Source organism: Sciurus vulgaris, assembly GCF_902686455.1.
Source record: "Sciurus vulgaris genome assembly, chromosome: 17".
NCBI lineage: Eukaryota > Metazoa > Chordata > Mammalia > Rodentia > Sciuridae > Sciurus > Sciurus vulgaris.
Window position 1 is genome coordinate 55,583,040 of NC_136478.1, and position 25,585 is coordinate 55,608,624.

Sequence of the window (25,585 nt, forward strand, 5' to 3'; positions counted from 1 at the left end):
TATAGCCAATGTAATTCTATGTAAATCTTTTGAAAATTATTGTGTACAAATTTTGGTTTAATCTATGCAACGTATTATAGTCTTCCATTTTATCAGGTGAAATATAAAATTTTTTTAGACACATATCACACCTGATAGTTAAAATATCTTGGTTCTCAATGAGAACACAGAGAATAAAGGAATTTCAGACCTTCTTTTTATTAAGCAAATTACAAATATGCTTAATGTTTCAATGTATTTTAATTTAAAGTATCTGTTGTTTTTATATTTAGTAGATGATGTTTCAGTCAACAATCTTTTAGCATCCCTTTCTTGTAAATGAATTAATTATCTCCTGTAATAAAAGCTTAATTATTTTTATTTACCTCAAATTAAATTTATTTATTCTTAATTGTAAAAGTCAAGATATCAAACAAATGTAAATAATAACAATAATAATTTCTTTCCTGTTAAAAATGTCATTATAAATAAGGGATATAAATCTTAAATATTATAGAATTCAGTAATTTTATTATTTATTTGACCACTAGAAAGATGTGAATTAATTAAGAAGTCTTTTTTCTTTCTTTTTTTTTTTTTTTTTGTGATGCCAGGAATTGAACCCAGGGCATTGTGCATGCAAAGCAAGCACCCCCTCCAACTGAGCTATTCCTCTGCCCCCAAGAAAGCTTTTTATCTTGAAAAATGTGAGTTAATAAGTATAAGGAAAACATTTTAATTTTTAGTTGTTTACCCAATGTATATTAAATCTTATTAATTCACATGAATTAAAATTTGTATAGATCCATTTTTATTTTAATTTTAAAATGTAAGCATGCTCCTTGAACTGTAAGTCTTGAAATGTAAATATAGTTATTGTATGCATACATTTATAGATCAGTCAAAAAAAGGAAGTTTTTATAATTTATTGTAAGTGAAGCTCCACAACAATGAACAAACATGTATTAAACATTGATTTAATTTGTCTAAGAATTAAAGATATAATAAAAATACTTCAGAATAATTCACATTGCCTGTTTTCGTTCTGATGATTGTTATTCACCATTAAAATGATCCCTCAGAAGTAAAAGATTAATCCACCAAAAAGCACAATTAGAACATCTTTTATCAACTTCAGAAAAAAAAAATCATTTCCTTCTCTTGGGTCTGTGTCCTAGTCAGTCTGCAGGTGTCCCATTTGCATTTCAATGTACTTTCTGAGATCTGTAAGGAACTAAAACAAAAATTAGAAGTCCCAGCAAAAACTTGATACAGAGGGTGTTTTAACCATTTCTTATTTTTAGGACAGGTTTGGATGTCAAAGAAAATTATGAGACCTTATTTCCCATTACTTTTGAGAAAGAAGTTACTATGCTAAACTTCTTACTGAGATATGCCATTGGCTATTGATCTAAGACATTCATGACTCTCTCTCCATCAGTTTTGGGTGAAGATTTTTAGGGTTATTTTTCTCTCAGTGACAAACAGGTAATTCTCTCCATCCTCTTTGTGCATATGCACATATTTGTGCATAAGTTTGCAAGCCATAAGTCAGTTGTTGTCCCAAATCAGCAAATTGTCCTGAACTGATAAACATTTCCAATGTAATGTGAACTGGAGCAGGATCTTTCAAATGTAAATTACAGAAGTCCCATGTTAACTCATCTTCCTCTACATCTGAATGCTCTCCATTCTTTGAATAGAAACTTCACCCTGACTATCAGGTGAGTCTCAGTCCATAGAAACAGGTTTGGGGATAGTTTCTGAATATTTTCTTTTCTTTTATTTTATCAACCACCATTTCCCCAGAAGACAAAGAGGTCCTGGAGAACGAGCATTTCTGACTCTTAGATCTAAAGCTCTTAACAGCATTTCTGAGACTCTTGCTCAAATCTTCCAAAAACCACAAATCAACATCTTGGTCCAAATAAAAGCAAACTATTACAGTCCAAACTAAATTCCCATAGCCTGTCATTGGGCTTCCAATCCCCTCTGTCAAGAGGATTAGTACTGAGGGGCTCTGCCTGAGCAGGGAAAAGCCATGCCTGAGCAGGGAGTAGCTGTGCTTTTTTAGTAGGCTTTTCCCTTCCCACCAGGGAGCAGAGACCATGCTGTTTCTGGAGGGCTGGGAACCTTGGCAGGAACACACGTATTTAAACTAGGAAACCCACTGAGTAATTTTCCAGTCTTAAATTACAGATTTTCTCCGAATTCCTGATTAGGATGTTTTCTTCTCTGGATTCTAAACTTTTGCACCTACATAAGCCAAGTTAGTTCTTAGTTTCATACAGTCACAGATGCAGGCAGACCTGCCTTTTCAAGTCTGCAGTATTCACAGTGACCAGGTCTCCATTTCCATTTCAAGAACTGTAGGAGTTGTGTCCTTCCCTTTGAATTTTCACTTTGGGTAAGTATTGAATAGAGCTGAATAGACTTATTTTTATGTCTCTCTCTGTAGAGAGCAAATTCCCCAGGCTTAATGTCACACAATTATATTCCCTTTCCTTTCTTACTACTATACTTATTCACATGTGCACACTTCCCACAGAAAGTGACTGACATCCCTACCTTTCTTCTTTCTTCTAAAATCCTCTCAAACAGTCGCTGTCTGGGTGCCAAATGTGGGGGTATTCTTTACTATGTCCAGTTTGGATGAGAAAAGTGTTAACTGCTGGAGGATGATGTTGGCTGTATATCACTCTATTCCCCCAAAAACTTATTTACTCCATAAACACACAATTCCATCCATTTATTTGCAAATGCCATAATATTATTATTCTTTGTGGCTGAATAGTATTCCATTGTGTATATATACCAGAGTTTATTGATCTGTTGAAGGGCATCTAGGTTGGTTCCACAATCTAGCTATTGTGAACTGAGCTGCTATAAATATTGATGTGGCTGTGTTACTGTAGTTTGCTTATTTTAAGTTGTTTGGGTATAAACTGAAGAGTGGGATACCTGGGTCAAAATGTGGGTCTATTCTAAGTTTTCTGAGGATTCTCCATACTGCTTTCCAGAGTGGCTGCACCAATTCAAAACTCCACCAGCAATGTAAAAGTGTGCCTTTTCCCCCACATCCTTGCCAACATCTATTATTGTTTGTGTTCTTGATAACAGCCATTCTAATTGGAGTTAGATGAAATCTTAAAGTTGTTTTAATTTGCATTTCTCTAATTCCTAGTGATGTTGAACACTTTTTAATATATTGATTAATTGCCTGTGTGTCTTCTTCTGTAAAGTGTCTGTCCAGTTCCTTGGCCCATTTATTGATTGGATTCTTTGTATTTTTGGTGTAAAGTTTGTAAGTTCTTTATAAATTTTGGAGATAAGTGCTCTCTCTGAAGTACATGTGGAAAAGATTTTCTCCCACTCTGTAGGCTCTCACTTCACATTCTTGATTGTGGCATTTGCAGATAAATGGATGGAACTGGAGAATATCATGCTAAGTGAAATAAGTGAAGCCCAAAACACCAAAGACCAAATGTTTGCCCTGATAAGGGGGCAATGATATATAATGGAGGAGAGGTATGGGGAATGAGAGAATAATGGGGGAACTTTAGAATATGTATAAGGAAATGGAGGAGGGGGTTATGAAAAATGGTAGAATGAGACAGACATCATTATCCTGTGTACATGTATGATTACACAAATGGTATGAGTCTACATCGTGTACAAACATAGAAACGAAATGATGTACCCCATTTGTGTACAATGAATCAAAATGTAGTCTGTTAAAAAATTAGAAGCTAAATAAAAAAATAATAAAAAACAATTAAAAAAATGAAACTCATGAAACTAAACTGTAACTCTTATAAGTGTAGTCATCTGTGTAAAAAATCCTTTCAGTAAAAGATAAAAAATTCATATCTCTTGTTAACTGTTTGTCCCACATTGCAAGTAAAAGTGAAGGTATTTTACTAATACTGCATGTGTGACTAGCAGAAATAGTTTATTAATGAAGATGAAATATATGTCTTTATTGAACAACAATAACAAAAAATAAACACACAAGAGCCAAAACTCTTTTTAAATGAGAGGAGGCATGATGGTTCTGATCATACAAGCTCTGGCCTCTTACAGCAACCCACCCAACTCTCTTTGATTTATGATATACAGGTAAAAGGGGGAAGCTTTTTCTGTGAAGAACAGAATAGGGTGGAGTTATGTGTGCCATTTTCTTAAGGGGAAAATTCCAGAAGGAGACAGGGAACCATTCCCAGGTAGCACCGCATGCTACCCTGCAGTTCCTAAAAACCAGACCTGTGTCCCATTGCTCAACCTAGTCTAATTCTGCCAAATAAGAATGACTCCCCACAATAAGGAATCTCCAAACTGCCTTCAGAGTGGTGTACTAATCTGAAGTACTATGAAAAATGTATGAGTGAATGCTTTTCCCTACATCCTCACCACCACTTTTTATAATTTCCATTCTGATTGGAGTGAGATAATATCTTAGAGTAGTTTCTGTTAGATCAGAATTTGGGCAACTGTAGGAGGGAGAGTGGAGCAACTGAGACAAAGGACAGCACACCAAATGGTGACCAATCAAGTGGACAGGAAAACTCCACTGACCCTTAACATCCACCTGTCACTCAGCAGGACACCCGCCCATTCTGATCTATAAAGACCCTGGGCAACTGGTGCCATGCATGATTTTCTCAGGGTCCCTACCTGACCTGTACTCTGAAGGTCTGGGAATTTCACCCGAGAGTCAAATTCCAATAAAGCTTGCTTCGGCCACTTTCTGTCCGATTTTATTTGGCTGCTAACCGTGCCCCCGAAGTCACATTTTGTGCTAAAACTCAGGAAGGTTTTCAGGCTTCCCCCATCAGGTTTGAGGTTGACCCCTTCCCTCAGAAGAAACAGGAGATTCCATTCTGTTCCACTCAATTTTGTTTTGTTCTGCTCCATCCTGTTTCTATTTATCTGTCATCAGATTGGTGTAAGTTCCCTAGGGATTTTTTCCCATTTGCTATTCCAATTTTTACCCTCCATTCCACAAGGGGTCTGTTCCATTTGGGCTCTGGTAATTGTGGAAATGTCCAGGCCCCCAGGGAGCCCCCCAATTATACCATCCTGGACCCCCAAAATTTGAAAGATGTTTTGGTTTTGGCCCATCTGCCATTTTTCCGGTGTGCACGAACTGAAATTGGGATGCCTTTTTTTGCTTCTGCATACCTATCTGGGTAAAGTTGGAAGGCTAATGGGAAATAGGGGTAGCTCATTGGACCCCAAAACTCCTTTGGGCTGTCTCCACTGTAATTTTACTAAAGTGGGACTCCCGCAAGACTTAAGCCATAAACAACAAGTTTTTTATTTGACGGTGGCCTGGCCTCAGTATATTCTGGATAATGGCTCAAGATGGCCACCAAAGGGCACTCTCAACCATTCTCAAGCTTTTCATTTTGGAATTTGGTGCTTGCACCACCCCTTTTTCTACCTGTTCCACCACCCAAGTTCTCCCTGGGGTGGTCCCAAGCCCTGCTCCCCTCCATGCTCTGCCCAGAATTTCACCTCCTCTTCCTGTTCTCCTCCTGCAAATCTGTCCCCTCCTCCTGTGGATGCAGTTCCTCCTCTGCTTCCTCCTCAGATCCCTCCCACTTCCTCTCCAGAATGTCCTTCTGCCCAGTCTGTTCCCTCCTCCCCTGTTAGTGCTGACATGTGATCTCATTAGACCCTCTCACTGTCTAACCCAAAGCTTCTTTGTCCTCTCTGGGAAGTAGCTGGTACAGAAGGCATTGTGTGGGTTCATGTTCCATTCTCACTCTAGAACCTTTCCCAGACTGAGAAATGTTTAGGGTCTTTCTCTGCTGATTCCTCTACTTATATTAAGGAATTTAAATATCTTTCCTAAACTTATAGTCTCACCTGGTATGATGTTCATGTTATTCTTTCTTCCACTCTCACTCCAGATGAATGAGCACATATCCAACAGGCAGCACAGGGTCACTCTGTCCAAGCCCATTTAACGGACATAACTTTACCCACAGGAGCATCAGTGGTTCCAGTAATCGAACCAAACTGAACTATTAGGAAGGATGGCAAGGCCACCATTATTGTGCTTTTATGGTCTAATATCTCATAGCAGGCATGCAAGCAGTCTCCAATAAGGTGGTAAACTTTGATAAACTGAGGAAAATTACCCAGAATGCAGATGAGACTTCAGGTCTGTTTCTTAATTGCCTTACAGAGTTACTAGATATACTAAACTGGACCCTGAATCTCCCTCTGGGGCTACAGTGCTAGCAACCCACTTTATTTCTCAATCAGCCTCTGATATAAGTAAAAAAGTTCAAATGAGCCGAGGAGGGCCCTCAAACCCCTATCTGAGATCTGGTAAAAATGGCCTTCAAAGTCTATAATGCCTGAGAGGAATCAGCAGAATTGGCCAGGCAAGCTCATTTACAGAAAAAGGTGACACTCCAATCCCAAGTCTTGGTAGATGCCCTGTGGCCTGCAGCTCCAGCAAGAGTTTCAAAGGGGGACCAGCAATCATCTCCACCAGGGACTTCCTTCAAGTGTGGACGTGAAGGTCACTGGGCTTTTCAATGTCCAAACCCACAGACCCCACCAGGCCATGTTCCACCTGCAAACAATCAGAACACTGGAAGAGTGACTGCCCTATGGCCAATCCCTCCCTAGTGCCTCTACACAGGGGTGTGGACAGCCAGGTGGTCCCTTCCCATGAGCTTTTGGGATTTGCAGAAGACTGAAGAAGCCTGGACTTGAGGATTCCCATCACTCTCCCCGAGCCCAGGGTAAAGCTCCAGGTAGCGGGTAATTCCATAACTTTCCTTGTGGACATGGGGACTACCTATTGTGTCTTGCCTGTCCACTCTGAGCCTTTATTTTCTTCCCAGGTTTCAATTATGGGAATTGACATAAAACCTTCCTTCCCAAGCAGAACAGCTAGATTAGCCTGTTCCCTGGAGGGACATCCTTTTACACATTCATTCCTAGTTATTTCCTTCTTTCCAATCCCCCTCCTAGGAAGAGATGTTCTCCAACTCCTAGGAGTCAACCTACAGCTTCTTCCCAGGCACACTGCTAGTGCTTACCTTCTCCTATCTCTGTTTTGTACATTCTATAGGTGCCCCTACACTACCTTCCCTACCATTGCCCCCAGCCCTTGTCAATCCCCAAGTCTGGGAAACTTCTAAGTCAGTCATAGCTTCCCATAAGCCAGTTATTATCCAACTGAAACCTCAAACTAAATTTCCTTCATGTCCCCAGTTTCCAATTTCCTGTACTCACAGGGTAGGCTTTAAACCCATTATAGAATGGTTGCTTACTCAGGGACTCCTTATCCCCAGTGACTCCCCTTGTAACACCCGCATATTGACAGTACATAAACCCTCAGGAACCTATTGTTTGGTCCAGGATCTCTGTCTAATTAATGAGGCAGTTATTCCCATCCACCAAGTGGTTCCTAACACTTACACCCTTCTTTCCCACTGAAAGAATGGACATTTTTTTTAAGCTGTTTTATCTCAACTCCCTAAGGTCTTGCTCCCTGTAATGGGAACAAAGCCCTTAAAGCTGTTCCAGGAAACAGCCCCAAACAGAGAGTAAAAGAGTAAATTGAGCCAGATAGCCAGATAGTGTTCAGACAGTAAGATTACCAGAAACTATTGACCAGAATCTATGCCCTGTTGTAAAACATTGTGAAACATGTTGTATGTTATCAGCCAACTCAGACCCCCTTTGGAATTTCCCAGTGGCTTTGTTCCCCTTTTTTTCCTTTTATTCCCTTTCATGTGTGACTCCTCCCGATGTGTGGTTTCTGCCTTTATAAACTTGTAAGATTTTCTGCTAGGCACTTGACTCCTCAACTCCTGCATGAGTCACGAGTTGGGTCCCAGAGCACTGGAATAAAAGCCTCTTGCGGTTTGCATCAAGTGATGCCTCCTGAGGTTGATTGGGGTGGCTGTTGATCTGTGGGACAGAGTTGGGGTCTCCTTTTTGAAGGTCCTACCCCACATTTCCTCTTCTACCACCCACTTCACAGTCCTGGATCTCAAAGACATGTTCTTTATAGTTCCCCTTTACCCTGACTCCTATTTCCTCTTTGCCTTCACATGGGTGGATCCTACATCCTTTTTTTCAACAGCTGTCATGGACAGTTTTACCCCAAGGCTTCCAGAATGACCCCCACCTTTTCGGGCAAGGCTTAGCTCAGGATTTGGCTACTTGTGACTTGGGAGATAGCACACTCCTACAATATGCAGCACCTCCTCCTATGCAGCCCATCCCTCAAGGCCTCCCAGACTCACAGTGCCCAGCTTCTTAACTTCCTGGGGTCTCAAGGCTATAGAGTCTCTCCAGCCAAAGCCCAGCTCACCACCCCTTCAGTCACATATTTGGGCATATTCCTCACTCCTACCTCTATGAGTCTCACAATAGACAGAATCCAAGCCCTGCATGACTTACAGCCACCAGAAATGGCAGATTACATTCTCTCCTTCCTGGGTTTGGCTGGTTTTTATCAGACACTGGGTCCCTAAGTTTGCCCTCCTTGCCAAACCCCTATATCAGGCAGGAAAGGAGAGTCCACATGGGCCCCTTAGCTCTCCCAAGATGATAGCTAACTCTTTCAAAAGCTCAGAGATGCTCTCATGTCCTCCCCTGCTCTCTCTTTTCCCAACCCTAACCATTCTTTCCACCTCTTCATGGATGAAAAATAGGGTGTTGCCACTGGCCTCCTCGTGCAACCAACTGGACCTTCTTACAGAATGGTGGCATATCTCTCCAAGAAGCTCGATTCCACAGTTCATGGGTGGCTACCATGTTTCTGAGCACTGGTGGCGGCAGCTGAATTAACTAAGGAAGCTCTAAAACTCATCTCACTCCAACCAATAACTGTGTTTTCAACTCATCGACTGCAGGACCTCTTAAGTCATAAATCCCTTCCACTCCCACAGGTGCTAGAGGTGCTATGTTCACCTCATGAAGGCCTCTTCAATTACCCACTCCCATCACCTGACCTAACCATTTTTGTAGATGGCAGTTCTGTGCTGGCTACAGATGGACACTGTAGAGCTGCTTACACAGTGTCACCACTGCCTTAGGTCTGGAAACCAATTGCCTTCCAGAAGGAGCCACTCCTGAAAGGCCAAACTCTTTGCTCTGATCAGGACTCTAATTTTATCCAAAGGTAAACAGGTCAACATCTACACAGATTCCAAATATGCCTTCTTGATTGCTCACTCACATTGGGTTATATGGAAGGGGCATGGATTTTTCACCACAAAGTGCTCACCAGATAGGAACAAAAACAAAAAGTTCTAAGCATGGAAATGTATTCAATAGAAGAAAAAAATGTTTCTAGGTAAGAAAATTCTTGTGTGATGAAATATATGAGGGTCTAATGTAAGTGCTAAGAAAGTCTGTGTAAGCAAAGAATAAAAAATGTATTCAGTAAAAGGGAAAAGAATGTTTCTGGGTAAGAAAATTCTTATGTGATGAAATATATGAGGGTCAAAGTAAGTGTAAGAAAGTCTGTGTAAGTAAAGGGTAAATTTCAACACTTTTGCATGTAACTAAGTAGGTTATATGTATGTGAGACAATAAGTCAAAGCTATTTAAGGTTTTTCCTAAGGTCAAATACTAATGTTCCAATATAAACCAAAGTTTACTCTATATGTCAAAATGACAAGGATTCCTTTAAAAACAGTAATTTGCCCTTGACATTGGGTCTGTTAAATTTTATTCTTTATAAACTTCTTAAGATGACATTTAAGAAAGAGTGTGATGCACAATAGCAAAAATGGGACAACAGTGACTGAGATTTTGATCTCTGATGACCTCATGGCTGTGACATTCCTGGTGCCTGGGAGTGTTCCTGTGCAGGGTCACAAGATGCCTAACTGCTGTGGCAGTACCCTCTCTGGGGACGCTCTGTGCAAGAGTCCTATCAGCTCTGACATTGATCTCAGGCACACAGCTCTTGGGCAGGAAGGAGTTATTTTGCTATATAACCAGTGTTTCCTCAGCTCCACTGTCTGGTTTCTGCCCACCTTACAGTAACTTTGGACAGTGGACTTTCTTGAGAGCCACACAGAGCTCCTAACATTGCATTTTGCAGCTGTGAAAAAGTTATGTAGATGTCCTAGTCTCTGTAACCTTCCTGAAAACAAAGAACAATGCTTACATAACCTTTAACCTGATAATAAGACATATATAAATGAAGATTGCTGATGTAACTCTTTAGAATTGCATTTCCATAAGAGAACAGAGCTCCATCTGATCTCAGCTTAATCTTCAAAAATCTGTGTGTTGTGAAGAACTCTGCTTTACCTGAAATAAGGCTCTGCCTCACAACCCTGCTGCATGATAGAATGGCCCCAAAGTAAACCAGACTTTAACTCATTTAAAGTTGTGTTCAAAAGTCTGAGGATTGTTGTAAATATTATAATGAATAACAGTCAAAGTTCAAGATAGCTATTGCACAAATTGAATGCTTTACTGTTGGTGATTCCATTTTGTATTTTCCTTGTAAACTCTAACTGTTGCTTGATTAATTTTTTTCAGAAGTACTACTTCAAGAGCAAACACTGTAAATTAACTTGACATAGCAAGCCATCACCTATAGGACACATAACATAGACCCCAATTAGATATAAGGGGGAGAATAACTGTAAAGTCATAGACACTGAAGTTATAGCCCAGCATTCTTACATTATGACTGGTGAGACTGGCTTGCTAGATGGTTAAGATCAAATTTATAGATTGAGATTAAATACAGAGGCCATGAAAACCAGTATTTGGCTCTAGCCCTAAGTCACATAACTATAGAGATCGCTACTAAACACAGGTCATACCAACAAGAGGATTTGGTTATGCAGTCACTGCCACCTAAAGACTAGAACAGCAACTCTGGAAAGCAGTAGAGGCATCTGCTGCCCCTGTGACAACCCTGCAAAGATGAATAACATTTACTGCTCAAGTTTTCTTGCAGAAACTTTGAGCACTAGATCTGACAGCAAACAAAGGGGGAACATGCCTCTTCTTAAGAGAATGTTATTGCTGCATCAATGAAATTGCTCTAATGGATAAGCAACGTCGAAACTCTCAGATGGCTGAAGCAAGAAGAATCAAATGACCCCTGGCCAGGATGGCTGAACTCCACTCTTGTCACCTGGATGACCCCTACACTTACTCCCCTATTTGTGATAGGATTTCTGCTAATGATTGTTCCCTGTCTTCTCAGGTTTGCCTGGAACTGCATGAGTGAGGTTGCCAGGGTGACATACAACCAGATGCTCCTACACTCTTATAGCTGCCTCCCCACCGACCTAGAATCTGAACCTTTTTCCCCCACGATACCCCCTAACATGCAGGAAGTAGCCAGATGGACTCCGGTGCCCTATATCGCCAAAAAGGTCGGGGTGTTAGGTCGGAATTTGGGCGACTGTAGGAGGCAGAGTGGAGAAACTGAGACAAAGGGCAGCATGCCATGAGGTGACCAATCAAGTGGACAGGAAAACTCCACTGACCCTTAACATCCTCCTGTCACTCAGCAGGAGCCCCACCCATTCCACGCTATAAAGACCCTGGGCAGCTGGGGCCACATGCAATTTTCTCTGGGTCCCTACCTGACCTGTACCCCAGGGGTCTGGGAATTTCACCTGAGAGCCAAATTCCAATAAAGCTTGCTTCGGCTGTGTTTTGTCTGATTTTATTTGGCCACTAACCATGCTCCCAAGCTTACAGTTTCAATTTGCCTTTCCTTGATTTCTAGAGAGGTCAAACACTTTTTTTCATATATGTATACCATTTGTTTTTCCTCTTTTGAGTAATGTGTGCCTAGTTAATTTGCCCATTGGATTACTAGGTTTTTTGGTGTCAAAATTTTTGGGTTCCTTATATAATCTGGATGTTAATTCCCTGTCAGAGGAGTAGCTACAAAACTACTTCTCCCATTCTGTAGACTTTTCATGCTCTTAAGTGTTTTCTTTGCAGTGCAGAAGCTTTTTAATTTGATGCCACCCCACTTGTTGATTATTGGTTTTATTTCTTGAACTTTAGATATCTTGTTAAGGAAGTTGGTGCCTGCATCAGTATGATGGAATGTTGATCCCAGGTTTCTTCTAGAAGTTGCAAAGTATTTGGACTGATTCCTAAGTCTTTGATACACTTTGAACTGACTTTTGTGCAGGATGAGTGACAGGTATGTACTTTCAAACTTCTAGATAGGAATATTCAGTTTCCCCAGCACCATTGGTTTAAAATGCTGTCTTTTCTTCAATGTATGTTTTTGGCACCTTTGTCAAATATCAGATGACGGTAAGCATTTGGGTTTGTCTCTGAGTCTTCCATTGGTCTTTGTGTCTGTTTTGCTACCAATACCATGCTGTTTTTGTTACTATAGCTCTGTTGTATTATTTGAGACCAGGTATTGTGATGCCTGTGCATTGCTCTTCTTGCTCAAAATTTCTTCTGTTCTTTTGGGTCTCTTATTCTTCAAAATGATTTTTAGGACTGTTTTTTCTAGTTCTGTGAAACATGTCATTGTTAGTTTCATGGGAATTTCATTGAATCTATACAGTACTTCTGGTAATATGACCATTTTGACAACATTGTTTTTGCTTATCCATGATCATGGGAGGTCTTTCCATCTTCCAAGATCTTCAATTTCTTTCTTCAGGGTTCTCAAATTTTTAATGGACAGCTCTTTCACTTCCTTAGTTAGATTGATTCCCAAGTATTTTATTTTATTTTATTTTATTGAGGGTATTTTGAATGAAATAGTTTTCCTGATTTCTTTCTCAGCAGAATCACTATTGGAGTGCAGGAAAGCTACTAATTTATGAATGTTACTCGTATATCCTGCTATGTTTCAATTTCATGGAATAATTTGAGAAAGACTGGTGTTAGTTCTTCTTAAAAGTTTGGTAGAACTCAGCTGGGAATTCATCTACTCCTAGACATTTCTTCATTGAAAGGCTTTTACAGGCTCTTTCAATTTCATTACTTGATATTTTTCTGTTTAGGTTTTCTATATATTTCTTGTTCAATTTGGACAGCTCATGTGTGTCTAGAAATTTGTAAATGTCTTTATATTTTCAAGGTTATTTTAATATACACCTTCAAAATGCTTTCTAATGATTCTCTGGACTTTAGAAGTGTCTGTGATAATGTGTCTGTCTTTATCTCTAATTGTGTAGATTTGGGTCTTCTTTTTCTTTTGGTAAGTTTGACTAAGGGTTTCCCAATTTTATTGATATTTTTGAAGAACCATTATTTGTTGCATTGATTCTGTGGTTTTTTAAATTCTCAATCTCATTCATTATGGCTCTGATATTAATTATTTCCTGTCTTCTATTGATTTTGAAATTAGTTTGTTCTTCCTTTCCTGAGGCCTTGAGGTGTAATGTTAAATTATTTATTTCGGATATATCTGTTTTTTTAAAATGTAATAACACAGTAACTGCTTTAAATTGTTCCATTAGAATTGTTTTCAGACTGTCATATATTTTGATTAGAATTTCTTGATTTCTTCTTTGATGCATTCTTCACTTTACAGTTATGTGTTTATGTGATTTGTATTATTTTTCATGCTCTTGATTTCTAATTTTATTCCATTATGATTTGATAGGGTATACAATATTATATCAATTTTTTGTATTTGCTACAATTAATATTGTGACTTAGAATATGGTGTATTTTGGAAAATGTGTTGTGAGATGCTGAGAAGAAGGTAAATTAAGCTGTTTGTGTTGAAATATTCTGTAGATGTCTATTAGGTCCCTTAGATTGAAAATATCCTTATTGATTTCATCTTTGGATGACCTCTCTATTGGTGATAATGGTGTGTTGAAATCAACCAGCATTATTATATTGGATTTTATTCAGTATTTAATGTCAAAAAATACTTTTTATGTAATTAGATACTCTGACCTGTGGGGCATATATATTTACCAGGAAACTATCTTTGATGGCTTTGATTAAGTTTTGCTTGAAAACTGTTTTGTCAGATATAAAAAATATTGCTTCTACCACTTGCTTTTGGATACCATTTTCATGTAATATATTTTCCATCCTTTTACTTTCAGCCTGTGAATGTATTTGCCTATCAGATGAGTCTTCTGTAAACAGCATATTGTAGGATATTTTTTTCTTAAAATTCATCCGGTCAATCTATGTCTTTTAATTGGAGAGTTGTTATCATTTATATTCAGCATTTTGTGGATAGATGTTTGTTTCCTACCATTTTGGTTTGTTTTGTTTGCTATATTTAATTTGTCTTGAACTTCATTAAGTTGGACACTTTAATGCACTCTTCATCCATACGGGAAATTTTGGGTTTGGAACTCTAATTTTTTACTCAATACTGGAAGTTTGGTCCTTGTCCCTATAAATTTAATAAGGAGGACAAGGCTTTGAGCAAAAGGAAAACATTTTACTGCTTTGCTAGAAATAGATTCATGTCACAGACGCTGCCATTACAACTGCCCTGGGGAACACAGGGCTTTAATGAGTGGAGTACAAGGAATGTTTTCTAAGTGCCTTTATCAATACATCTAATAGATATCCATCAAAGGTTCCAGTTCTGGAGTTTTATTATTCTTGTATACAGTGAACTGAAGGGCAGATAACTCAGCTTAGTAGGACAGGAAGAATGTTAATTTTGCTTCCCCTGTGATTGTGGAAGGGATAATAGAATAAGAAAGAAAATAAAAACATGTAGGTTTTAAAACAAGCCACCAGTTGTTAAACAGCAAGATTTATATTTAAAGCATAAAGTGGGATCCCTGTTACCTAATATTTCTATGGAAAAAATAGGAATTTGGGGTTACAGAAAAGGAAATTTATACCAAGTCCAAGAAGAGAAGCATCCATGAACCTTTGGAATTCAAACATGCATTCCCATTCAATTCACCCTGTGACCTTGACCCTACACCCCTGGCCCATGTCCTTGCCTACAAAAAGTAACATGAGGGCAATGTGCAAGCACCCTAGAAAAACTGGCACAAAACTACATTACTGCACCCTGGCTCCACCTCTAGTCCACCCAGTACTACTGTCCCTCTGTAAATATTAACCTTGTACCAAGAGGTTCTTGTCTTTTCATCTGGAAGTTAGCCTACATTCTCCTTGAATGTGTAGTCCTTCCTTCATCCCAAAAGCTTCTCACACTCAAGATGGCCCACATTCTTCCTTAGATATATTTTTCTTACTTTCCCAGAAAAGATTGGGCAAAGGAACTCAAGAGGAACTTCACAGAAGAAATACAAAATGATCAACATGAATGATCAACAAATATATGAAAAGATATTCAACTTTTCTTGCAATTAAAGAAATGCAAATTAAAACTACACTGAGCCTGGCATGGTGGTGCACACCTGTAATCCTAGCAGCTCTGGAGGTTGAGGCAGGAGGATTGTGAGTTCAAAGCCAGCCTCAGCAAATACAAGGTGCTAAGTAACTCAGTGAGACCCCGTCTCTGAATAAAATACAAAATAGGACTGGGTGTCTGGCTCAGTAGCTGAGCACCCCTGAGTTCAATTGCCGGTACCAAAAAAAAAAAAAAAAAAAAAAACCAAGAAACAAAAACAAATTAAAATGAGATTCCATCTCACTCCAGTCAGAATGACAATTATGAATACATGTAACAATAAATGCTTGTGAAAATGGGGGGAAATGTACATTCATACATTGTTGGTGGAACTGCAAATGGGTGCAATGACATGGAAAGCAGTATGGATATTCCTTGGAAAACTTGGAGTAGAACCATTTGACCCAGTTATTTCAATCCCCAATGTGTACCCAAGGACTTAAAATCAGTATACTACAAGTGACACAACCACATCAATGTTTCCAGAAACTAAATTCACATCAGCTAACTATAGAACCAACCTAGGTGATCTTCAACAGATAAATAGATAAAGAAAATGTGGCATATATACACAATAGAATATTAGTCAGCATAAAAAATGACTTTATGACTTTAGCCAGTAAATGGATGGATCTGAAGACTATCATGCTAAGTGAAATAAGCCAATTCCCAAATCTCATAGGCTAAATATTCTGTCTGATGTGCAGATGGTAACACACAATATGGAGGGAGAGAAGAATAAAAGTTCATTGAAGTAGACAAAGGGGGATGAGGGAAGGGAGGGAGAATGAATATGAGAGACAGTAAAATGAATCAGACATAACTTTCCTATATTCATATGTGAATACATGACAAGTGTAACTCCACATCATCTACAACCACAAGAATGGGATCCTAATTAGAATAAGTTATACTCCTTGTATGTATAATGTGTCAGAATATACTCTACTGACATGTGTATCTAAGAAGAATAATAACAACAAAAAACGATGTGGGTGTAGTCTGTGAGAAATAGCAAGATAAATTCTGGTGGTCCATTTTCAGAATACTGAGCCTTAATTTGATCTACTTATAGCCCTTCCCTTTTGCCCACCTTAATTCTAAAATTAGCCAATCACATAGATTTTAACCTTGACCTCCTCCATCAGAGTGAAGGGCAGCATTCTGTTAGGTTAGACATATAAGCAGGGGGACAGCCAACCAGGTTCTGGTGGCAGCCCCTTCTGGCAAAAGATCTGCCTTGCCCACTCACTTTTGAGCATTTGTTTGATTTCTTGCAGCACCTCCTTATTTATAACAATTTTGTTGCCCAACATGAGGTTCCATACCTCACCTATGGGTTGTGGGGATATTTCTTCTCAGAGGAGACATATCCCACTGCATGTGGGTGACCTCAGAATGGGGAAGGAAATTACCATCCTTGAGGCCAACAAAGGGACCCAAAGTCCAAAAAGGATAAAAAATGGATCAGCAATGCAGGAAAAGGGCCCAGGCAAATACCACTGTGACCAAGCAATTCTATGATAGACCAAAGTGAGAAAATCTATTCTCCAGCTTCAGGGAAAAGGACTCTTTGATGGTCAGCCCTTACCAAAAGTGTTGTATGTAACTCAGAAACACAAGATTGCACCCAGAAAAATGGGATGGGAAGTAATTCAAGAAATCCCTGTTAGGCAGGCTTGAGCATACGCGAGCCCAAGATGTGTAAGAAATCCCCAATAAGGAGAATTAAACATGTGGGGGATGAAAAACTAAATGCACAAGGGGAAACTCAATTACAAGAACTCACCAAAAATAGGGAATAAAACTCCTAGGGCTAGGGACAGGGAAGAACAATGGAAAGAGGCCATGTGTCCAAATCTTTACCTTTAAAATGTCCTGAGCAAGGAATAAACAATGGTAATATTGGGAATAAATCAGCCCCATGGAAGATTGGGGCTGAAATCTCTGATTTCAGCATCCACCATGACTGGCAGACTATTCCTAATGTTCCAAAATGCACACGTCCTTTTCACTTCTAGGTCATACTGTAAAACTCTGTGATAGGTTCTGCTTTAATTTCTAAAGTTAAGAGAAACTTAAAGGTTAAACTAAGAGAGACTTTAGTAGACATCTGTAGCTGTTGTCATCCACCTGTGGAGACCTAGAACCTGCTAAAAAGCTATAAGATATTTGTTTTCTGTCTGTTTTATGTATATATGCACACCTGTGTATTGTACATCATGGGTCTACATATGTGCTTGTGTCTATATCACATACATGGTGTTTAATTTGACTTATAGATCAATGAGTACTCATAAATTTAATGAATAGATATAAATGTCTTTCAGTTCACATTACTTAAATAAAACGTTAATAAAAAGGACCAATTTAAATTGTTAAGAGTAATGATGCCATTAAAATTACTAACCCCATGATTTCCTAGGTGATCAAGTAACCAAAACCTTGATTTTTGTCCCCCATGAATTGATGGGGACATGATTTTAAGTAAGGGAAAAATGAAGGATTATTACTTTGACCAGGGAAAGGTACAGAAGATTCCACTCCTACAGGCTATAATTCTGTGTTCAGGGAGAAAAAAAAAGGTTTACAAAGAAGACATTCAAGGACTCCATCCAGGTGTTTCTGGTGGAGGAACTGTAATTCAATTGTTAATGTGGGAGATTACTCTTTCTTTTCTTTTTTTAAAAATACTTTTGGTTGTGGATGGAAAAATGCATTTATTTATTTATTTTTATTTATTTATTTATTTATTTATTTATTTATTTAATTATTCATTTTTTATGTGATGCTGAGAACTCTGCCTCTTCCTCAGAGAACTATAGCTCCTCCTCCTCCTCCAAGCCCTTTCTTTCTCCTCCTCCAGAATGTCCCTCCACCCACTGTCCCTCCACCCACTCAACTCTCTCCTCCCCTGTTACCACTCACACCAAACCCATCAGACCCTCCCACCCCCAACCTGGAACTATTTGTCCCCTACAGGAGGTAGCTGATGCATAGGACATTGTGCTAGTCCATGTCCCATTCTCACTTCAGGATCCTTCCCATATTGAGCAGCATCTAGGTTCTTTCTCTGCTGAGTCCTCTATCTATATTTAGGAATTTAGATATCTTTCCCAGACTTATAATCTTACCTGGCATGACATTCATGTCATTCTTTCTTCCACTCTCACCCCAGATGAATGAGCCTGCATCCAACAGGCAGTATAGGATCATGCTGATGAGGTCCACCTAATGGACATAACCTTACCCACCAGGGCAGCAGCAGTCCCAATAACTGTACCAAATTGCTACTATCAGAGAGGCCAGGAGGGATACCGTTATTGTGTTTGCATGGTCTAATACCTCATAGTAGGCATGCAGACAGTCTCTAATAAGGTGAACTTTGATAAACTGAGGGAAATTACCCAGGATCCAGATGAGAACTCATCTTTATATCTTAACCACCTTACAGAGACCCTTACTAGATGTGCTAAACTGGACCCTGAATCTCCCTCTGGGGCTACAGTGCTAGCAACCCATTTTATTTCTCAATTGGCTCCTGATATAAGAGAAAAGCTCAAACAAGCTGAGGAGGACCCTCAAACCCCTATCTGAGATCTGGTTAAAATGACCTTCATAGTCTATAATGCCCAAGAGAAAGACACTTTAATCCCAAGCCTTGGTAGCTGCCCTGTGGTCTGTGGCTCCAGCAAGAGCTTCAAAGGGGGACCAACAATCCTCTTGGCCAGGGGCTTGCTTCAAGTGTGATGTGAAGGTCACTGGGCCCATCGATGCCCAAGCCCATGACCCCCCACCAGGCCATGTTCCACCTGCAAACAAGCAGGCCATTGTAAGAGTGATTGCCCTATGACTGGCCCCTCCCCACACATGGGCGTGACCAGCCAGGCAGTCCCTTCCCTTGAGCTTTTGGGATTCACAGAGGACTGAAGGAACCCGGAGTCAAGGACTCCCATCACCCTCATCAAGCCCAGGGTAATGCTCCTGGTAGAGGGTAAATCCATACCTTTCCTTGGGGACACGGGGATTACCTATTCTGTATTGCTGGCCCACTCTGGGCCTTTGTTTCCTTCCCAGGATTCAGTTATGGGAATTGATGGGAAACCATCTTTCCCAATCAGAAGAGCTAGGTTACCATGTGCCCTGGAGGGACAACCTTTTACACACTCTTTCCTGGTCCTTCCCTCCTGTTCGGCTTCCCTCCTAGGCAGAGATGTTCTCCAACTCCTACGAGTCACCCTACGACTTCTTCCCAGGCACACTATTAATACTCATCTTCTACTATCTCTTTTTTGTACATTCTCTAGCACCCTCACACCACCTACCCTACATTGCCCCAGACCTGGTCAACCCCCAAGTCTGGGACACCTCCAAGACAGTTATATCCTCTCTCTACAAGTCAGTCCTTATCCAACTAAAATATCAAACTAAATTTCCTTCACATCCCCAGTTTCCTATTTCTCATACTCATGGGAAAGGACTTGAACCCATCATAGACTGTTTGCTTACTCAGGAACTCCTCATCTCTACTGATTTCTCCTGTAGCACCCCCATATTGCCAATACATAACCCTCAGGGAACTACCGCTTGGTTCAGGATCTCCACCTAATTAACGAGGCAGTTATTTCCATTCACCCAGTTGTTCCCAACCCTTACATCCTTCTTTCCCATGTTCCTCTGTCTACCACTCACTTCACAGTCCTGGATTTCAAAGATGCATTCTTTAAATTTCCTCTTCAGTTCCTCTTCACCCTCACTCCTATTACCCCTTTGGCTTCACATGGGAGGATCCTACATCCTTTAAGTCTCAACAACTGACATGGACAGTTTTACCCCAAGGCTTCAGGGACAGTCCCCACATCTTGGGCAAGCCCTGGCTCAGGATTTGTCTACTCGTTCCTTGGGAGATAGCACACTCCTACAATATGTGGGTGACCTCCTCCTATGTAGCCCATCCATCAAGGCCTCCCAGACTCACACTGCCAAGCTCTTTAACTTCCTGGGTTCTTGAGGCTATCAGGTCTCTCCAACCAAGGTCCAGCTTACCATCTCTTCAGTCACATATTTAGGAATACTTCTCAATCTTATCTCTAAGACCTTTACAACAGACAGAATACAAGCCCTCCATGACTTACAGCCACCTAAGGTGGCAGATTATATTCTCTCCTTCCTGGGTTTGGCTGGCTTCTTCAAACATTGGGTCCCTAACTTTGCACTTCTTGCCAGACCCCTAAATGAGAAAGCAAAGGAGACCCCTCATGGGCCCCTCGCCTCCCTGAAAATGATAGCTAACTCTTTTTATAAGCTCAGGGATGATCTCACATCCCCCCACTCTTTCTCTCCCTAACCCTAACCACCCTTTCTACCTTTTTACAGATGAAAAACAGGGTGTTGCCACTGGCCTCCTCATGCAACCAACCAGACCTCCTACGGATGGTGGCTTATCTCTCCAAGTGGTTTGATTCTACTATTTGTGGGTGGCTATCATGCCTCTGGGCACTGGCAGCAGCAACTGAACTAAGAAAACCTTAAAACTCACCCTACTCCAACCAATAACTGTGTTCTTTACCCATCAACTACAGGACCTCATAAGCCATAAATCCCTTCCACTCCTGAGCCCATAATGGATTCAGGAATTCCATCTCCTCTTTATTGATAACCCCACCATTACTCTATTTTCTTCTTCTCTCAATTCTGCTACACTTCAACCACTGTCCCCTCCTCCCTCAACTATCAGCCATTCCTGTCCACAGGAGCTAGAGGCCCTACATTCACCCTGTGAAAGCCTCTTTGATTACCCACTTCCCTAACCTGATCTAACCATTTTTGTAGATGGCAGTTCTGTGCTGGGTCCCAATGAATGCCTTCAAACCACTTAGTAGTCACTACTGCCTCATTTCTGGAAGCCAGCTGCCTTCCAGAAGAAACCACTTCCCTGAAAGCTGAACTCTTTGCTCTGATTAGGGCCCTAATTCTGTCCAAAGGTAAACAGGTTAATATATACACAGATTTCAAATAGGTCTTCTTGATTGATCACTCACATTTGGCTATTTGGAAGGAGCATGGATTCCTAACCATGATGGTGTCACTAGTGGTGAACACATCCCTAATTTCTAAACTCTTGGAGACACTTCAGCTGCCATCCCAATGCCATCATACACTGCCATGGACACCAAAATTCTTCAGACCCTATAATCATGGGTAATAGCAAGGTGGACTCTATAGCATGTGGGCTAACAACAAAGTTCTCAACAGCCTCTGCCCTATTCCTACCCAGAACCATTAAACCTAAATATTCTCCATATGAACAGGAGGACCTAATAACCCAGGGCAGCCATTTCAGGAATGATGGGTGGACCTTCTTGGGGGACCAGATTGCCCTTCCTTAACATCAGACTTACAACTTATAGATGGATATTCATACTCTTCATATTGGCTACAAGCACCTCTTTTATCTTCCAGAAATGAGAACCATTCTCCAGCAGGTCCACTCCACTTGCCCTGTCTGCTCCACAGTATCCCCACAAGGGGGCATCAAACCCAGGCTCCCAGCACATCATATTAAAGAGGCCATCAGTCAGGCAAAGACTTCACCCACATGCCTAGACATGAAAATCTCCGTTACTTACTTTCCTTGGTTGATACTTTTTCAGGCTGGATAGAAGCCTTCCCCATCCTAGGGAAACTGCAGACATTATTGCCTCCATCCTCATTGAGCAGATTATTCCCAGAGTCAAACTTCCTGCACCATCCAGTCAGACAATGGTCCAGCCTTCACCTCTTAGGCTGTTCAACTAGCCTCCAAAAGCCTCAACATCACCTGGAGGCTCCACATCCCCTACCAACCCCAATCCTCACATAATGTTGAAAGGGCATTCTCAAGGATCATCTCACTAAACTCACAATTGAACTTAGACTTTCCTGGCCCAATCTCCTTCCATTAGTCCTTGCCTGAATCTGGACAGCCCCTAGAGCATCCTCACACCTCAGCCCCTTTGAACTACTCTATGAGTGCCCTTTCCTAATCAACCAAAACTTCCCAATCACTCCTCCTCTCCTGGCATCTTATCTACCCTACCTCACACTTTTGTACAAACTCCTAAGGGAACACACAGACCACTGCCTTCCAGCGCTGTACACAATCTCATCTCCAGCCAGACCACAAACCAAATTGGCTACCATTCCTCTTCACCAGGTGACACTTTTTTGTTTCAAGAATTACATCCTTAATCACTACAACCTCACTGGACTGGACCTCACATAGTTATTCTTACCATCCCAGCAGTGGCTTAACTTCAGGGTCACTCCCTTGGTACCTTGTCTCACACTTTAAAAGAGTGACATTCTCAGCTATCCAGTCCTGGGCTTCCACCCTGCTGGGAACCACCAAACTCAAAATCTCTCACCAATTCCTTAGCATTCCTACTACTCATTAACCTCTCTCAAACCTCTATCCCATGGCATTTCTACACTCAGGAAACATGGCAGCAGGATGGAACCTCCCACTCTAAGATCGTAGCAGAAGAAGACTGTTCCCCCATAGAATGTGACCAGGAAATCACCCTTGATCTCAAAAATTTTAAAACTATATCTGTCCCTTATTGTTTTACCTGTATGGTTAGCTTTCTATATGACCAAACCAACACATACTGCAAAACAGAGCCCACCATGTATGAAGGGTGCCCCCACAATAGCTGTAGAAGACATTTCCGTAAGCGTAACTGGGAAAAAGCAATAAAAATCAACATCAAAGATCCCTGGACCCCAAAATGGGCCTTGTGGGTCGATGGTAAAGTTTACAGAGGGCCAACAGCCAGCTGTCCCATGGCTTTACATACAATCTGGAGAGGTTATACTCAGGTGGTTCCTCAGGTTCACCAACCATCCAGGAGCAGAAAAGGAGATCCAATGCCAGCTCAGTGCAGCTACTCAGTCAGCCTCATGTTAATCCTTTCTCATGGCTTGCTTTGATACATCAAGCTCTTTAATGTCTCAATCTCTCCAGAGTCAATAACACCTCAGATTGCTTTCTCTGTGCAGGTTTGGATCAGATCCCCCTAACAGCTGTTCCCATGAATATCCCTCTTAACACTTCCTCAACACCTCAAAGAACCCCCCTCTTCACCTTTGTAGGGAGTTCCCCTTTATCACAACTCCTCAGAGAACTTTGCTTACTGCTACAGTTCCTCTACCTCAGTGCCTTACAACTGAACCATACAGGTCTCTTCTCCAATGTTTGCTTCTCCAGGATTCTTTTTCTGCTGAATTGTACTCTGACAAAACAATTAGGTTCCAATATGCCTTTTGCTTTCTGTGTGCCCTCCCCTTTAGTTCCTCAGTTGACACTATATAGTGAAACGGAATTAATATGACTTGCTCAAAATCCCATCCCTAGGGTGAAATGGACTGTTTTCCTACCAGTGGTGGTGAAACTCTCCCTAGTATCCTCACTCATGGCCTCTGGGTTGGGGGCAGGAGGACTTGGTTATGCAGTCACTGCCACTCAAAGGCTAGACTAGCAACTTCAGGAGGCAGTAGAGGCATCTGCTGCCTCCTTGGCATCCCTACAAAGACAAATAATATCTATTTCCCAAGTTTTCTTACAGAATCGCTGAGCGTTGCATCTCCTGATAGTGGACAAAGGGGTAACATGTCTGTTCCTAAAAGAAGAATGGTGCTACTACATCAATGAAAGCGGGCTGGTTGAGAAAAATGTTGAAACTCTCAGGCATCTGAGTGAAAGACTGAAGCAAAAACAATCAAACAACCCTTGGCCAGGATGGCTAAACCCTACTCTTGTCACTTGGATGACCCCCATCCTCACTCCAATATTTGTAATAGGATTCTTACTGATGATTGTTCCCTGTCTCCTCAGGTTTGCCTGGAGCCACATAAGCAAGGTTTCCAGGGTAACATACAGCAAAATGCTCCTGCACCCTTATAGCTACCTCCCTACCATACCGGCACGCTAACCTTTCCTTCCCCATGACATCCCCTAATAAGCAGGAAGTAGCCAGATGGACTTGGGTGCCCAATATTACCAAAAACATTGGAATGTTAGGTTGGATTCAGGTGGATGGCTGAGAGAGAGCAAAACATCAAGCAGCCCATGCATGCCAAAGAAAAACCAATCAAATGGTGGCAGATGAACCCTAATGGCACCTTGCACCCACTTGTCACTTAGTGTGACCCTAGCCATTCTAGACTATAAAGGCCCCAGCCAACCAGAGTCACATGCAGATTCCCTGGCCCTCTACCCTGGTCTTCACCCTGGAGGACTGGTGAATGTTTCCTGAGAGACAAACCCCAATAAAGCCTTGTTCAGCCAATTTTGGTCTGACTCCTATCTGAACACTCATATCTGACCTTACAGATATTATGTTTATTGGTTTAAAGCTATTATACAAACTATATATCTTTGTGATCTTATTAACTTTATTTCATATTTTTCCTAATAGAACTTTATAACTTTTCCCTATTAGTGTTTTGAAGAAATACTCCTAACAGGACACTGTAAGTTAATTTTGAAATAAGCCATAACCTATAAGACAGACAAAATATAAGGCTGACTTCCAGTGCTACTGGTGACCCCCAATTAAACAGAAAGGATAAATAACTGTAACATTATAAACATTAAAGTTAAAACCCAGTACTCCCACTTTAAGACTAGTGAAACTGACCTGTTGGATGTTTAAGACCAAAACAAATTTAGGAAATTAAAGGACTAAAGGAAAATGGCCAATATTTGGATCTTGCCCTCTGAGGGCAGCTAGGTTCCAGGGAACAATAAGTCTTCTCTAAGGACTTTGGAACTCTGGGTCACATGACCTCCTGATCAGGGGGATCAAAAGGACCCTGGAGAACGGGAGGTCAGTCAGTGCTCATTCTTCAAATAGGAGGGTCATTGGAGATGAAAATGTCCCTGATGCTTTAAAGGGAAGCCACATGTGGTTAGCAAGACTCTGACCCATCCTGGCAGATGGAAATAAAGAAGCTAAGAGGCTTCTTAAAAGATACCAAGAGTGATCCCCTGAAGAATCTCAGTTAACAATTAGTAATAGATAGACATAAATTCAATTTTGACCAACTTCCATCCATTTACCAGTAAATGTCATAATTCCATTCTTCTTTAAGGCTGAGTAATATTCTCGAAAAAATATATAAAACAATAGTTCTTTTAATGTACAAAGAGATGTACACTTTTGTCAGCACTCCCAAAAGTAAATTAAACTGTGAAGAAAAGGTTTTTATACAGAACACCTAATG

At 40.7% G+C, this 25,585-nt stretch overlaps 3 protein-coding genes across 4 annotated transcripts in view; all 3 read left to right on the forward strand.

Moving 5' to 3' along the window:
- Positions 1-724, forward strand: part of LOC306647881 (insulin growth factor-like family member 3) — a 272,092-nt gene extending 271,368 nt beyond the window's left edge. Inside the window, exon 5 of the mRNA XM_079117462.1 lies at positions 594-724. Coding sequence (XP_078973588.1) covers positions 594-600 — 7 coding nt within the window. The 3' untranslated portion in view covers positions 601-724. The remainder of the gene's footprint in view (positions 1-593) is intronic.
- Positions 1-25,585, forward strand: part of LOC306647874 (insulin growth factor-like family member 4) — a 454,704-nt gene that overhangs the window by 311,570 nt on the left and 117,549 nt on the right. The window lies entirely within an intron of this gene.
- Positions 1-25,585, forward strand: part of LOC306648507 (insulin growth factor-like family member 4) — a gene marked incomplete at its 3' end in the record, with an annotated part of 178,131 nt that overhangs the window by 35,438 nt on the left and 117,108 nt on the right. The gene's annotated exons all lie outside the window — the stretch shown is intronic.